The following is a 15,373-nucleotide window of genomic DNA, read 5'->3' as shown; positions in this document are numbered from 1 at the left end:
ATTGAAATTATTCCAAGTTCAATCCAATAATCAAAATACCCTTCCAAGTTGAGTGTGAAGAATGTACCTTCTATCTTAAAAAGGTGCGAGCCAAATTAAAAATGTTCCAAATTTGTACTTTTATTTAATTGATTTGAAAATGGCTTCTGTACTATAATTGAGAATTCGTGTATTCCAATTCTAAAAGTTGAATTTTTCTTGATAACATAACAATTTATGGACTTTCTAAAAACATTACTGCTCTCAATGATAAGAAGGTACATAAGAACCTTCTTCGTAACTTATTCTACCTTAAAGTTAGAATCTTTAGTACATAAGTCGACAAGCTATGCTTTCTTTGGCATACCATCAATATAATACTCTGTAAACAAAGTAATCTCGATCACTTTTTCTTGATGTATACAATTTAGATAACCATAGTTGAAGTTCTGTAATATCATAATTAAATATTTTAACTAAGAAGTGAGGGGGATATGGACATAGATGAAAGTGGAAGCTGCTGTAGAACTGATGGCTGAGTGGATTCTTTTTCAAAGTCAGAACTGATAGAACTTGGTAATGGACCATCAATGGAAGGCTTTATGACAGTATAAAACAGCACATTGTAGAAAATGGAGAAGATGAAGAGGACAACAGCTGAATTTGCTAAAAGAGTCCCTGGAATCTCTGTCATTTCTCCTCTCATTTGGCTTCTTGGAAGATTCATATCTTGAACAACTGCAAAAGTTTTTCAAAACCAAAAATCTCAATACTAGGTAGTGATAGAGGTTTCTTCTATATAATACAAAGTTCAGTCCAGTTTTCAACCAAAGTTACACAACAACAAATTTTAGTTCAGACTTTGAATTCAAAAGTTGAGGGGTTACCTTTCTTCTTGGGAGAAGAGACTTGTTTCTTGGAGAAAGATTGAAGCTGTTGATCAAGCTCTTGAAGGGCTTGCCTAGCCTTATCTGGGTCAACCTCAAACTGTTGAGAATCTGACTCCCTTGCACACAAAATGGAAAAATGAGAAGCAGAATAATGAAATGGGTGAAATTTCCTTATCTTCAAAACACCATCAGAGCATTTCTTGGTGGCTATAAATGGCGGCCTCTGGTTTTGATTGAAGAAAGACTGAAGGGAAAGCATCTGGAAGCTGCTAATTACACTACCACATGAAATTGCTTCAGGATAATGATAAGTCATCACCTAGAAGAAGCAGCGTGTTTGGCAACCAGTATTGGCATAATCTAATCCGGAATATGGTTGTCCTCACTGCCACTTGGGATAATAATAGTCCTTCATATTAAACATCTAATAAGACAAGTCAACAGAAACATTCAATGGCTATTTAAAAATCAAATCTCTTTTAATAAAATATCGGCAAAATATGTTTGGGAGAATAATTATTGATAAAGAAACTATTTTTCTATTATTATCCCCAATCCCCACCAACATGGCCTTTCGGCCTACCATGGAATCAAAAGAGCATTAAAAAATAATTTGGGGATCACAAAGGAAAAGAAAACAAGATGCTATGCTTGACTTTATTTCATTCACAGTTTTCAAAGTGAAATCAGTGTCCTTTCACTTCCAGAAGTAGTAATACGCAGTTCCAAGGTTTAGCCCTTCACAAAACAAATCAAGCATAATGGAAGCTGTAATCAAATAAGCATCTCAAATTGTGTCCAAGCATTTGGTACAAACAAAAGCTCAATTATTCTAGTCAGAAACCTTGAATAAGCATCATCAAGTTTCCAGTGGATGCTGACATCAGGATCCATATAATAGCAAGAATTATTTGGTACCTGGAGAACTTTTTATGAAATTAGCAACCAAAGTATGGATCAAAGTTCACGACACATTCACAAGTACATAACAGATAAGCATTCCCATTGAACAAAGTTGTTTGGAAATTGAGAAGAACAGCGTTTGAAATCTATGAAGTCTGTTCTATACACAAGTTAAAAATGGGGGAGGTTGATGGAATAAAGCATCCAAGGACTTAACTAGAACTAAGGTCCAAATGGCCAACTTATATTATCTCCTTTACGATTAAGGAACAAGCACCAGAACAAAGCCAAGAATGATTTGCCGCCCAGCAGAGAACTGCCAGGGAATGTAGCCCCAAGAGAGGCAGCCCATATTTATGCAACCTCAGGAGGTTCACTTGATGGCAAGACGCCTCTGAGCAGCCTGATTTTCTGAGATACTTCGCTGCTGTCCCGAGCAGTCTCCATCATCGCCTCTCTCACCAGATCGCAAACCATAGGAAGAAGCTTGGAAGCTACTGTAATTATGAAATTGGCTACTTCCATTCACATAACTTCGAGCTTCATATGCCTCATGCAACTGGGTCCTTGCTTCTTGTTGGCCATTGGAAGAATTCCAGGTTTCGGCCAAGGCACAGTGCGCTGCTTCAGAACCAGATGAACCAGCAGAGTGCGATGAGATAGCTTGACCAGAACCGGAGTCCTTATCCTTCATAGTAGAACCCAAGGAATTAGTTTCATTTTTCTTGGCAAATCGTCCTCCACTACCCCTTGCCCGTCTCATGGCATGCTGGTGACGAGATTCATGCAGATATGGCTGCATAACACAACACAAACTAAATATTAGAGGAACTTCAGAAACATGCATACCCGGATATAAGCTACAGCAAAAGAAATGTTCAAATGGAGGGAAAAAAAGGTGAGTATGAACAGTCATCACTCACACATACAGAAACAATAACCTGCTCAATGACCATCCAACGCTCAACGACATTTGATTTTCAAATCTAACCATGTCCAATCCATACATATATATAACAGTATGCAGAAACTACTGAGTCAACCAAGCCATCTTCATCTCAAATGGTAATGAATTAGCTATAAAAAGAACTATATACGGCAAGAAGAAATCATGAAATTGTGAAAGACCAGCTTTGACTCGGTATAACTCAACTTGAATTAATGTGAGTCGACCACACATGGTCACCCCAATATTCCAGGTGAAATGTAAATGAAGGCTCAGAAGTCATATTTAAAACGTAAATGCTTTGATCCCAACTCAGTTGTGATTTTACCTTCAGTTGAACCTCTGGTCTTACATAACCATAATCACAATGCAATATTATGCCCTCTCTTTGAATTTTTCTATAAGTTTTGTAAGGTCTTCAAACAACGACTTGGCAATTCATATAGGTGTGTGTTATTTGGTACCTAACCACATTCATTTTAGCACTCAACAATCGTCGCAGCAAGTTTAAGCTAGAATACTTGGGTTACTTCCCACTTGCGCAGAATCTGATTATGATAATAAAGCAAACCTTTTCAATGTGGGTAGCTGGAATATTAATCATTTTGGCAATAATTATATCCTGAGCATTCAAAATATTCAAGGTAGAATAGGTAAATAAATCAAGTATATCCCCAGAAAAATTACTGATGATACCTATGCTAAAAAAGCCTAGGTGAGTACATCCACCCACTGTCAAGCACAACAAAATAATTTTTTAGTCACCCTTCACTCACATGTTTATGGTAATTAAACAATAGAAAACTACCCAGGTGAGAATTTTATAAGGTACCTAATGAAATTTGAACCATAGGGAAAAATGAGCTTCATTAAAAGTGCAATACAATTAAAAAGCATTGCTAGATTTCCAGCTACTTTAACATGTATAAGAGACAAGTTGTAGTAGATGAAAGGCAATCTTCTGAATATCAGTCGTACCTTTCTAACTTTAATTAGTTTGTTCTCAACCTCTGCTTTAGCACGTGCTTGTCTTCGCCTTAGAATCCCTTGATATTGTTTGGCATTCACAAAAACAGGCTCCTGTGTCACCTCAAGGGGCAACGCCATTCTAGCATGTGGCATCCCAAGAAAAGGAGGGTAACCCTACCATACGAAGGACTTGTCAAGTGCAAGCTTTAATTCTTACATATAAGAAAAAAGTGGTAAGATTGCACAATGACCCCAGACATTGTGGCCAATAAATAAATAATTCCAGGCCAAGATATTGCAACTATCAGACTACAACCTCTTCCAAGAAATTGGAAATTTTCAGTCAGTTCGCTGATAACACTCATACAGTCATGTGTTATTTTAATTGAAATAGTTTGAGAAAGTGAAAATCTGAAAAAGGAACAACATCGAAAGTTCATGAATACTTGTAAAGGTAAAGCAATAGGAAAGAAAAAAAAAAGCAAGAGTACCATCAAAATTACCGATGGCTAGTATACACCAAAAAAGTTGGTGTATACGGTGCAAAAATTATAAGAAACATATACATATCTATATGTACCATCTCAATATCTCATCACCTGATCTTTTATGATTTTAACCTACATACCGGTTGATGCCCATAGGCAGCCATCACTCCTGCGTAATAAGGATCCTGATATGGGTTTGATGCACATGCCTGAAAAAGATTAAAATAAGCTCGTAATCCCACCAATGTTTTTCAATATTCAAAAACTGGACTCCAAGAGTCAGAAGGATGTTTTTTTCTTAAAAAATAGTAATAATAATCAACCAGACTTGCAAATTGAACTCACAATAGAGTGGCCTACAAGTTCAAGCTGAGGAGGCTGCGTGATACATCCACTATGCACTATAGGTGCAGCAGAAACAGCATGCTGACAGTTGTTCTGTACTTGCCCATAACTTGCTGGTGAATTTGACAATAATATGGTTGTTAACATTCCAATGAGACTATATTGTCATTGTCCTCAAATGTATAATAATTCCCATTCATAACCAAAGAGGCTAAAAACAATAAGTGCATTTCTTTGACCTATAACACAATTTAGCAAGCAACACCACCAAGTTGAGGTTCATACCATGTGAATCTTTTGTGGTGTCATCATCATCATCTTCATTTAAATCATCATTTGACATTGACTGACCATCATTAGATTCTGAAGCACCATTGGTGCATTCCAGTGATGTTGAATTGGACACATTTCCTCCGGCTGCTGGCGGGGAGATATGATTGTACCCAATACTACGCCACCAAGGTTCCGAATAACTACTAGTCTGCTGCATATTTGGTGGTTCAGATTCTGGTTGATTCACACTTTTAGACTTTGACTGCATACCTTCTTAAGAAATACATATGTTAGATAAGACATAAGAATGGAATCGACTAGAATACACAGACAATGCAAAACAACTGTTGGTCAAACGGAGAAGAGGCCATCAGTCTATGATGGAAGCACTGAAAAGAAGGCATCGAAAGGAAAAGAAGAAGAATTAAACATTGTTCATTTTGAAAACCTTAAAAATCGCCTTTGTCCAATATTCTATTCTGAAGAGAGGAAAATAGTTTGATTCCTCAGGTTTAAAATAACATGTGTGAGCGAACAAAAAGAAAAAGAGCATTCAATAGCCAGCTGAAGCTAAAATGGTCTGAGATGAGAGTGGAGGCAATAGTTTTCTGTCAGATTAGAGGGTGGGTTAGACTTCACTATCAAGGAAACTGCGAGAAAATACAGGGAGAGGCTAGGAGATGATCAGAAAGAAAAGCTTAGCCTCAAGCAACAGCAAGTGCCATCCTTAAGTCAATTAACTATGTTTTTCATTTCCTTCCAATTATGATCAGAGAACCTTTCCCATGTCATACTTTGACTGTTTCCAATCCTTGTGCAGAGCATTGCTCAATCATCGCTTGCATGAGGCTTATCACTTCATTGGATGTAAAATGCTCTACAACTTTAATTTCTTCGGGTCTTTTAAGCTAAGCTGGTAAACTTATTCAGATATTCATCAATTGAATTCAAGATCAAAGGTAGAAAACAAATCAGTTTCTACTTTGTGCTTGCAGAATGTTGGAATTGTATCACAACTTGGAACTCCTACAGTTTCAATTTTGAAGACACAGAAGAGCAGCATAATGCTTAATTCAAAGCATAAACCAATTCCCGCAATGTTGAGTTGAGCTCTATTTATTTCCATGCATAAAATTTCAAAACAACTTCTGTTATCTACATCCACGGTCATATCTTATTATTTTGGTGCTCCATCTCTCTCCATGCTAGACTAGAAACTATCAAAGGCGACCCTTTTGTATGACTCTTCCAACCGCAACTCAAGACATATAAACAATGAAAGGGGAATAAGTTGCAGGAAAATATTGATGAATCCACCTAAACGCTCCAGCCATATATCAAATCATAGTTTAGTATCTTGGATTAAATAAGTTCTCTTAGGCATCTAAGCTGAGCATACCAATGATCTACATGCAAGGGAAGAGGTAACTAATACCGTTCCATAAAAAACGTTCACTTCGATATTTGACGACTGACAATCCATCCTAAATTCAACCATTAAGGACTGCACGAATCATAATCCCCACATGCAAACAACAAACAGAACCCAATACCCAAAAAGTGGGATAGATTCCAATTCGAAGAAGCAAAACAGAACACGAAGGAGCAAATTCAGTCTTTAAAAGAAAAAAACAGCAAAAATCAACAAACTTGCAACTTCTAAATTCCCATCAAGATCCCAATTCCACCCGATTCTCAAAACAAACAAACCCCACCAAGCGAAATTCTCCACTCTAGTAATCCAAAATCCTACCCGCTTGAATCAATAAACTCAAACAAACACGACTCCATGCAAGAAATAACAACACTAAAAAAAAATAAACAAAACCCAAAAGAAAAAGAACTGAATTGGGAAAACCCTAGAGTAATATTGAGAGATGAGAAGAAAAAAGAAGCCATAATCAAGTCAGAGAAAAGAGATGGATAAACTAACTTGGAGGGAAAATTCAGGAAATCCGAAGCCCTAGATTCAGGAAACAAAACAAACCCGCTGCTGAGAGAATCAGGGAAAAAAAAAGAAAGAGTTGAAGAGTCAATTCCGTGGTTGAGCGATTGTCATACTGAGAGATAGAGAGAGAGAGAGAGAGAGAGCATAGTAATTTGGAGTAGTAAAGCAAAGAGCCTTTTGGGAACTCAAATTCAAGAGCTGAGCTACGGCTACTGTTCCCTTCACCTCCACCCCACTACCCACCGCGGGACCCGACTTGAGTTTCAACTACCGGGAACCGACTGTTCCGGGAGATGCAAAGGTTTGGAAATTGGATAGAGAAGGAAAAGAGTGAAGAGGGTAAAGCAGGTTGCCAGTAGAAGAAGTGGGGAAATGTCACGGCGGGGTGAGGTTAAGAACTTAAGGAATAGATAAAAAAAAGAGGGAAATTGGGATAAAAATATTATATAAAATTTGACCCCACGTGACACGCACTTGACGAGCAAAGTCCGGGAAACGCTTGGTGGCTCCAAAGTGGGGACCGCATCTTTAAAGTAGCGACAGCAGAGCATGCCACGTATCCCCCCCATGTCTTTTTAAATGCATCTTTTCTCTTTTCAACCATTTCTTCTTTCTTCATATCTCTTTCATCTCTCTTTATTATATCATCTCCCCCTCCCCCCCCCCCCCCCCCCAAATTTTATCTTTTCATTTTTCATTCATGCCATTATTGAAACCTTAACCTACAACCAAGTTCTTCATAATAGAGATGAGCATCCGTTACTCGTTCGTTAACAATTCAATTCATTCGTGAGAATTGGAGGAAACTTCAGTATTACTACTAAGCATAATAATAAAATTTCTCTTTATAGTTAGCCTTCCAAACCTACTAAAAAAAAAAGCCTATGGTCGAAAAAACCTATGGTCGAAAGACAAGAGATCTATTTCTAGAAAAGAAACAAAGCACAAGGCTAAAACCAAGAAGGAACTACTCCTCCAACTTCAGTACTAAAACCAACTTTAAGGTGAGCATCAGTCAATCAAAGTCGATTTTCCAACCAAACAGACATTAAACCTACGATTATTGGTTTAGTGAATGTTTCAACTGACCTTAACTACGAAGGAGTACAATCCGATAACTATTGGTCGATCGATCGGTCGGTTAAGTCATTGAATTTTTTTTTTTAAAATGTTGCATCCAAACCGACATCAACCAAACCTCTCCTTGTCTTCAACTGAACTAACAATGAAAAAACTAAACAAGAGAAGCATCTTGTTCATCATCAAAGGAATGAAGAGAAATAAAATGAACCAACAAACAAAATTCTCTCTCCAATAGAGTAGACCTAACCTAAAGTTCTCTCTACAACAAAAAATTTAATGGATTATCCCTTCAACATGTTAAAAAGAATTTGATATTTGTATCGTTGAACTGAGGAGGTACATTTTATATCATATAAGTTAAAAGCTAAGTAAATTAAATCTTTTTTTTTTGACTTTCCACTTGGCTATACACATTACATGACTTATGAGATTTCTAATTATAATAATGTATAACCTAAATTAAAACATTCAATAATGGGTATAGATGGTGATTAGTTGGAAAAAAGAACTAATTATTAGTTACGTTGTACTAACTAAGATTATTAGTAATTGGATGTAAGGCAGATGGCATCAATTGAGTGGCTCAAAGTTTATTGGGGTTGAGATAAGCATCCATTGGTGTACCTAAAATTCATGATTGGGAACTGCTCTAGCAAGTCCCTAAATGCCTCAAACAATATCATATCATGCTTAATTATTATATTGGGACTAATATAATCCATAGCCCACCTAATTTGATTGATTCTTTTTTGTTGGTTCTTTTGACTCCCCATAAATTTGATGTTTTGTTATTGTAACTCGTAATCGGAAACGAAAAGAATTTACTTTTAAATTCATTTGCTTGGATGTTATTTACTATATCATGATTTGTTTAGTACAATAAATATGAGTGGAAGAATTGAACCTTCGACGACTCTTAAGGAGGAAGATTGTGTCAATTACTACAATATTGTCTTCGACTTTGTTCTACCTTTTATGTATACAATAAGAAAAAGTTACTATATAATATATCGAACTTATCTTTATAATTTTGTTCAGTAATTAACATTGCTATTTTGAAAGTTTTATTGTTTAATACTCGATTTCTTTTGTAGGATTAACTTAACAATTTTCTTTCAAATTTGAATTTATTACGTTTTATCTATAAACTTTTAAATTGTCTATATATATTATAAAAAGCATACACACAAAATTACGCGGGTTCTTGTTATATTGCTTTGTTACCTTAAATTCACTGACCTAATATTTAATGGGGCATTTGCAAAAATAGCAAAAAAATTTATGATAATAGAACACATATCTCTACATTTTCTAAATTCCAAAAGTAGCAGATTTAAAAGCAGATCGCCCTAATAGCATCTGATATTCCTTTAATAACTATTTGATAGTCATTTGGTATATCTAATTACTTGTCATATTTGCAATATGCAAAATAGGTACTATAGACTGTTGTTTTTCTAAATTTTTTTTGTCATCGAGTGTAATTTCTCATATTTAGTTATCTCTAATTTACATCACTTGAAAACTATACTCATATTTTTCTTTAAATAAACTTGCATTAAGAATTAACCAAAATATAATAGGGTCATTACATCCACTATTACAAGCCTACTTAGCCAAATTATGGACCAAGAGAGCTAAGAAGAAGATGTAATGTGGGCCGCACATTCTACTGGGCCAGGCCCAATTGAAATGTAAGCTTTCAAGGGCTTTTATAAGGCCCAGGCCCAACTCTTCTTTTCTCCCTTTCTTTTTTGTTTCCTATAGTTTTGACAGTTCATACTTTGATATACTAACCAGTTGTCTTTATTTCCTTTCTTTTTCTTAAAGAAAGAAAACTTCCCTTAATTTGAATATGGCTGATAAAAGGAAGAAAATTTGAGGGAAAGGAAATAAAGAAATTTGAGTCAAAGAAAGGAAGATGATCAATTTATTAATTTTCACACTACTTTTTGATCTTTTAAAGAAAGAAGTGCATTAAAAGAAAAATAAACATTACATGAATAGCAATTTTGTGAATACCATCCAACACCCAACTAGCAATACGACCTTTCAACAACCTTATTTGATCAGATTGATTGATATGATAAAAAGATCGAATCTTCTTCAAAGAAGTTTTTTTTCGTCCTACTAGACCAATCTAATATCTCAAAGACTATATGATTCAATGACCAACTGAAAAAGAGAAAAACACGAAAGAATCGATCTTAATTATCCCTCTTCAATCATTCACAACTCAAACACACAAGAGATTAGAAACCCCTAGATATCACTTTACATAACCATAATAACATTCCTTGTTTAATCTCCCGAAACTCAACCAAAACTTTTCAACCCACCCAACATCATCAACATTACAAATAACATATCAAATACACATTCATGCATGCAATAACAAACTTAATCTTTTGGGTTTAACCATCATTAATTCAAACATCATTTTCCTATAAAAACTAAAGCTTTTGAAGGATGAATTAACTACTTTACTTGGTAAATAGAAAGAAAAAAAAAAGATTAAAATTTTGGATTTAATTATGAGTTTAAGTATACATGGAAATGGGAGTGAGAAAGTGGGATTATTGTAAGAGAAAAGGAGAAGGGTAAAAATGATTAAGATGGTCAAAAGAAAGGAAAAGCAAATAGGAAATTATAAGGTATAATTTATTATAAGGGGAATCCAATTGATTCATATTTCTCCCATTTGTCATTCCATCAATATCCATCATAATCAAAAGTTTTGGGGGAGCAAAGAGTTGGACTCTCCCATATTGCTTTGCTTTCTGCAAAAACCAAAGCCCCAAACAAAAGTTACACAAAAAGCTGGCAAAGATTTTTCTACACAAAACCCTAAAAGCTGCCATTCATGTTTCTAACACGACTGCTCTTATTCCATTCCTCGAACAACATTCAATCCAACTTAAACGACATTTCATATATTGACCATGACAGTATGACTCAACTTATAAAAGTGTTGTCGGTGTTTTTTTCTATAAGTGCAGTAGATTTATTTGGAGTTTCACCACTGTTCTATATGTCAATTGTTTGAAGTATTAACAATGTTGTAGATAGAAGTTTAACGTTCGAATCTCAAGAACTTTCATATCGATAATTAAGAGGTTGTTTGGTTAAATACTAACTAAGACAAATCTTCTAAATATAACGTCTTTGTATAATAAACGGAGGTAAGAGATAATTTTTGAACTTCTAATTTTAAAATGAGACAGATATTCTTGTCGATTATCATCAAGCAATGCTCGTTTTGACATATTCGAAAGTATTTCATTTTATTTTTTTACTTTTGTCTATTTATAAATAATATATATAAGACTTGTTGTTTAAAATAATTAATAATAATTTTTCAATTAATCTAATATATTACACATCAAACTAAATATAACTCAACTAACATTCATTTGACGTAGTTATTAATTTTGAGAATAAAGGGTTTCATTTCGATTAAATAATCAAAATAAAAAAAAAAACTATTTAAATAAGATTTGATTGAAGTTATTTAGACTAAAAAAAAAGGAAAAGGAAGATCTTAAATTTCTTTCCCTAAAAATATCCCTTTGGAACATCCTCGGATTCTTCAAAAGTTCAAATATGATCATATATATATATATATATATATATATATATATATTATAAATTGATTAACAAGATTACTATGAAACATTAAAGTATAAAGTACAAACATAATCCAATAATTTCCTCGGAATAAAACAAAACAAAACAAAAGAAAAACCATCAAATCCATTCGACCTAAATGTTTTATAAGATTCCCTCATATTGCTAGTGTTATAGATTTTGTTTTCCTTTTTTTGGCCACTTAAATTGTTGTGTTCATGTCCACAATACTTTCATTAAATACTAATTAAAAAAAATGAGTTTAAAATAGGAATTTTGAGAGTTTTAAAGGCTAAAAAAATGGGAAAATTCAAATTCCCCAAATAGACTCTCTTTTTTTTTTCTTCAAATTTAATATTGCAAAATTCAACTAAATCTCTTTGATAACTAGTTGTAGTACATGAAAATAAAATAAATAAATAGCAAAAAAAAATTATTATTTTTTATTTTAATTTTAACCTTTTATAATTTACTTACGAATCTATAAATTTTTATGTTTTGTTAACCGTTTTATTCATGTATTAAAATCAAAATATAAATATAAATGAAATAATAAAAAAAAGACTATATATTTGATAATCGTCATTTAAGTCTTTTTTTGACGATCATTTGATTTTTTTCTTTAATTACCAAATAAGATCTTAATTTTTTTATTTTAAAAATTAAAATTAAACAATACTATTCCCAACTTTTTTTTTTTGTCATTTTAAAATATAAAATCAAAATTTTAGAAAAAAATTCAAGTGATTATTACAAAAAGAAAGCCACAACATAATAAGGGTATGATATATATAGATATTTATTAGTAAATATTACATGTGATATCATAAGAAGATCATAAGAACCAAATAAAATTTAATTAATATGATAAAATATATAAAACTAAAATAAAAAATATAATAAGAAGAATTAATCTAATTAGCTTATAATTAAATTATATAACATTACACTAAAGAAAAAAATTATAATTATAAAACGTACGAGAAACTTAGCTTTTGAAAAAGATGGTATGATTAAAGAAAGAGTTTGGGATGGCCAACTACTCTCTCTAATCTAATTATAATGTCTCCATTATGGTTATTATTAATGAAAAAATATTGCAAAAAGAGATGCATAGATTAATTAAAGGCTCAAACTCACAATTTACCTAACTTAATTAATTAATTAGTTAATTATTGTCCAATAATAATAATCTATATCTTATCCTACCAATTAATATATATTAGACTTTGGTTAGGTTAAACACAAAGGCATTTCCCAATGCAATCACATGTGCATATATTCTTAGGAGTTTTATGGATAAATAAAATAAGTTTGGTATATATATAATTGGTTTTTGCAACAATTTATTATTAATGAGTAGTTAATTAATATTAATATTATTATTATTATTTTGTATGGTTGGCCCCTAGGAAGCTGCTTAGATTCATTTAAAAGAAATTATATGTAGATTCACTTCACATGGTTGCAAAACAAATGTATGAACTAAAAAAGGGACACTCCATATGATTTATATTTGTTTCTTTGTTTAATATGGGTCATATATATTGACTCCTACCATTGTTCAAATTGTTATATATTCATTTTGACTTTGTATATATATGACATGATTGATATGTGTGAGGATGAAAGTATCAATATTTGACCTACCACTACTGCCATTTATGTATTTTGGTTCGAAATTTTTTCTCTGTTTTCGATGTAAAATCTTGACTCTTTAAAACTATAATAAATATAAGCGAGAATTTTACCTTTTTAGTTTCTCGTTTTAAAGAATATGTGTGTTTGATCCATGAGTTTTAAAAAAAAAAGTACTTTTTGGTCTTTAGATTCATAAGAATAGACGTCTTTAGTGTTCGAGTTAATTTTCAAATTGTACGTACTTTTTTAGTTTTGGGTATTTGAAAATAGGTTTAAAACGATCATTTACGCAAGATAATTATAAAAAATAAACCCGAACATAACTAGCTCACTCGTTTACTATCAGTTTCGAGGTTGACTTTTGATCCACCACACCAAAACAAGTATTTGTGTGAAAGAGAAGATAAAGGTTATGTGTTATTGTAGATGAAATTAAAAGAGAGGAAACACATCAATTTAAAAGACCTCTTCTTCATCAAACAAAGACTGTCCTTTACTCATTTCTTTATATTCCTTAAAGCTCCAACAGATTTGATATATTCAAAGTCATTTCTCAACTCTATATGTATGCTTTATTAATAATAGTAATAACAATAACAATAATAACATCTCTTTGTAATTCTATAATGTCTTTGAGATTCTAAAAGATTGTGCCACAAACACATGTGGGGCTTCCATAGTTTCATCAATTTATTTTCTTTTGTTTGTTTGTTTGTTTTTTTTTTTTTTTCTCCCTCTCTCTCTCTTTTTTTAAAATGAAAAAATGAAGGAAAGAAAAAACAAAATTTGAAAAGAAAAGAGAAAAAAGAAATGATGAGATTCCATTTGGTAAAACATTATATATTTTTCTTTTGAGACAGTGATTCGGAAGCCGCACGAGTTGGTTTCATTGGATTCTCTCTACATTGTGTTTGTTTTGGATGAGGTTAGTTTCTCACTTCAGACAAAGTCATATGTAACCAAAGAAAAAAAAACTATAATAATAATAATAATAATAATTATCATATCTAAAGAAATAATAATAATAAATGTTTTTGTTTTTAAATTTTGTTTTGAATTAAGCAGCAAAAGGAAATTATTACAATTTTATCTTTTAATCTCACTTAATTACTATGATTCTTTTGATTACATTATTCATCATTCTCCAATAATTTATCATAATTACTTTTAATCTAATCATTTATATATTTCGTAATTACATTTTATCTAGAAACAAGGTGAAAAAAAATTAGACTAAACAATATACATAAGCATCTCACTAGATAAGACAAAAAAAAATCACTTTCAGGATAACTAATCCTCTGTCAAACAATACGAACATGAGATAATGAAATAATACATAGCTTTCTGCCTCTATCCTTAATCTCCTCAATGAAAAAGATAGACTTCAAAAAGATCAACATCATTCAGTAGATTAATGACCTTCGGGCAGATTCTACCATAATATTTGAAATCAATAATTATGTAATTTTGAATCACTTTTAAAATTATTTGCCTTGTAACTAAAATATATACCAAAAGTATATACTGAACTTTTTCAATCAAGTATTTTCTTTTTCTTTTGGAGAAAAAAAGACGAACTTTTTCTTTTTATGTTTAATTGTTAAAACTAAGTAGTTGAAAATTTGAATTTTTTTTATTAGGGGGAAATTATATATTTTTGCTAAAAAGTAATGGAATTTAATATATATTAAAGAAACCATTACTTATAAACATTGTTTAAAATATCTATCGAAATCTCTCGACATGCCTGAAATTTTGGTAATGAGAGCATTTCGGTTTTTACAAAATTTTTGACTAATATTTAAGTGAAATAACACTTTTAGACTACATGACATTTTGTCGTTTTGTTTACATTAACACTCGTCAAAGTTACAAAATTCTCTAAATTTTTTTCTCTCTTTTCTCGTTATTGATTTTTTCCTTCTCTCCAATCGTTTCACCCCATAACCTAATTTTATTCTTTCCATACTCATTGTCAATCATAAAAAACATTGCAAAAATGTCGTCTCTAACCATTAGAACATTGATCACAACATAAATAAGATTCAGTAGGATAATAGAACAAAAACGTACGAGAGAGAGAAAATCACAAATAAGTAAGAGATAAGCTATGTGAGAGAAAACAAAAGTAGGAACAAGATATTCATCAACCTGTTACGATTTCGTTTAGGTTATTTCACACAAATAAAGAGTAAAAAAGAAAACATGTTAAAAAGAACTTCAAATTTGTTGAAAAGTGCAACATTTCAATTCATGTTTCTTTCCAATTATTACACAC

At 32.1% G+C, this 15,373-nt stretch overlaps 2 protein-coding genes across 5 annotated transcripts; both read right to left on the bottom strand.

Moving 5' to 3' along the window:
• Positions 1-314: 314 nt before the first annotated feature.
• LOC103491505 (uncharacterized) lies at positions 315-1,833 on the bottom strand. Its single transcript, XM_008451484.3, has 2 exons — positions 867-1,833; positions 315-717 (listed from the first exon to the last, which is right to left on the bottom strand). Exons 1-2 carry the CDS (start codon positions 1,183-1,185, stop codon positions 452-454), a joined length of 585 nt encoding a protein of 194 aa, XP_008449706.2. The 5' UTR covers positions 1,186-1,833; the 3' UTR covers positions 315-451.
• An 18-nt stretch (positions 1,834-1,851) lies between these two features.
• LOC103491506 (nuclear transcription factor Y subunit A-1-like) lies at positions 1,852-7,148 on the bottom strand. Of its 4 annotated transcripts, none has more exons than XM_008451487.3 (6): positions 6,727-7,148; positions 4,806-5,063; positions 4,521-4,633; positions 4,316-4,384; positions 3,697-3,861; positions 1,852-2,568 (listed from the first exon to the last, which is right to left on the bottom strand). In XM_008451487.3, exons 2-6 carry the CDS (start codon positions 5,059-5,061, stop codon positions 2,146-2,148), a joined length of 1,026 nt encoding a protein of 341 aa, XP_008449709.1. In that variant the 5' UTR covers positions 5,062-5,063; positions 6,727-7,148; the 3' UTR covers positions 1,852-2,145. The 4 variants fall into 4 exon arrangements, with proteins under 4 accessions (XP_008449709.1, XP_008449708.1, XP_016900766.1 ...); XM_008451486.3 differs by having other exon boundaries at positions 4,806-5,066; positions 6,727-7,110; XM_017045277.2 differs by having other exon boundaries at positions 4,536-4,633; positions 4,806-5,066; positions 6,727-7,100.
• Between the last annotated feature and the right edge of the window lie 8,225 nt (positions 7,149-15,373).

This window comes from Cucumis melo, chromosome 5 (assembly GCF_025177605.1).
Source record: "Cucumis melo cultivar AY chromosome 5, USDA_Cmelo_AY_1.0, whole genome shotgun sequence".
Lineage (NCBI taxonomy): Eukaryota > Viridiplantae > Streptophyta > Magnoliopsida > Cucurbitales > Cucurbitaceae > Cucumis > Cucumis melo.
Note: the sequence above shows the minus strand (reverse complement) of the source record. Positions and strands in the feature narration are given on the sequence as shown.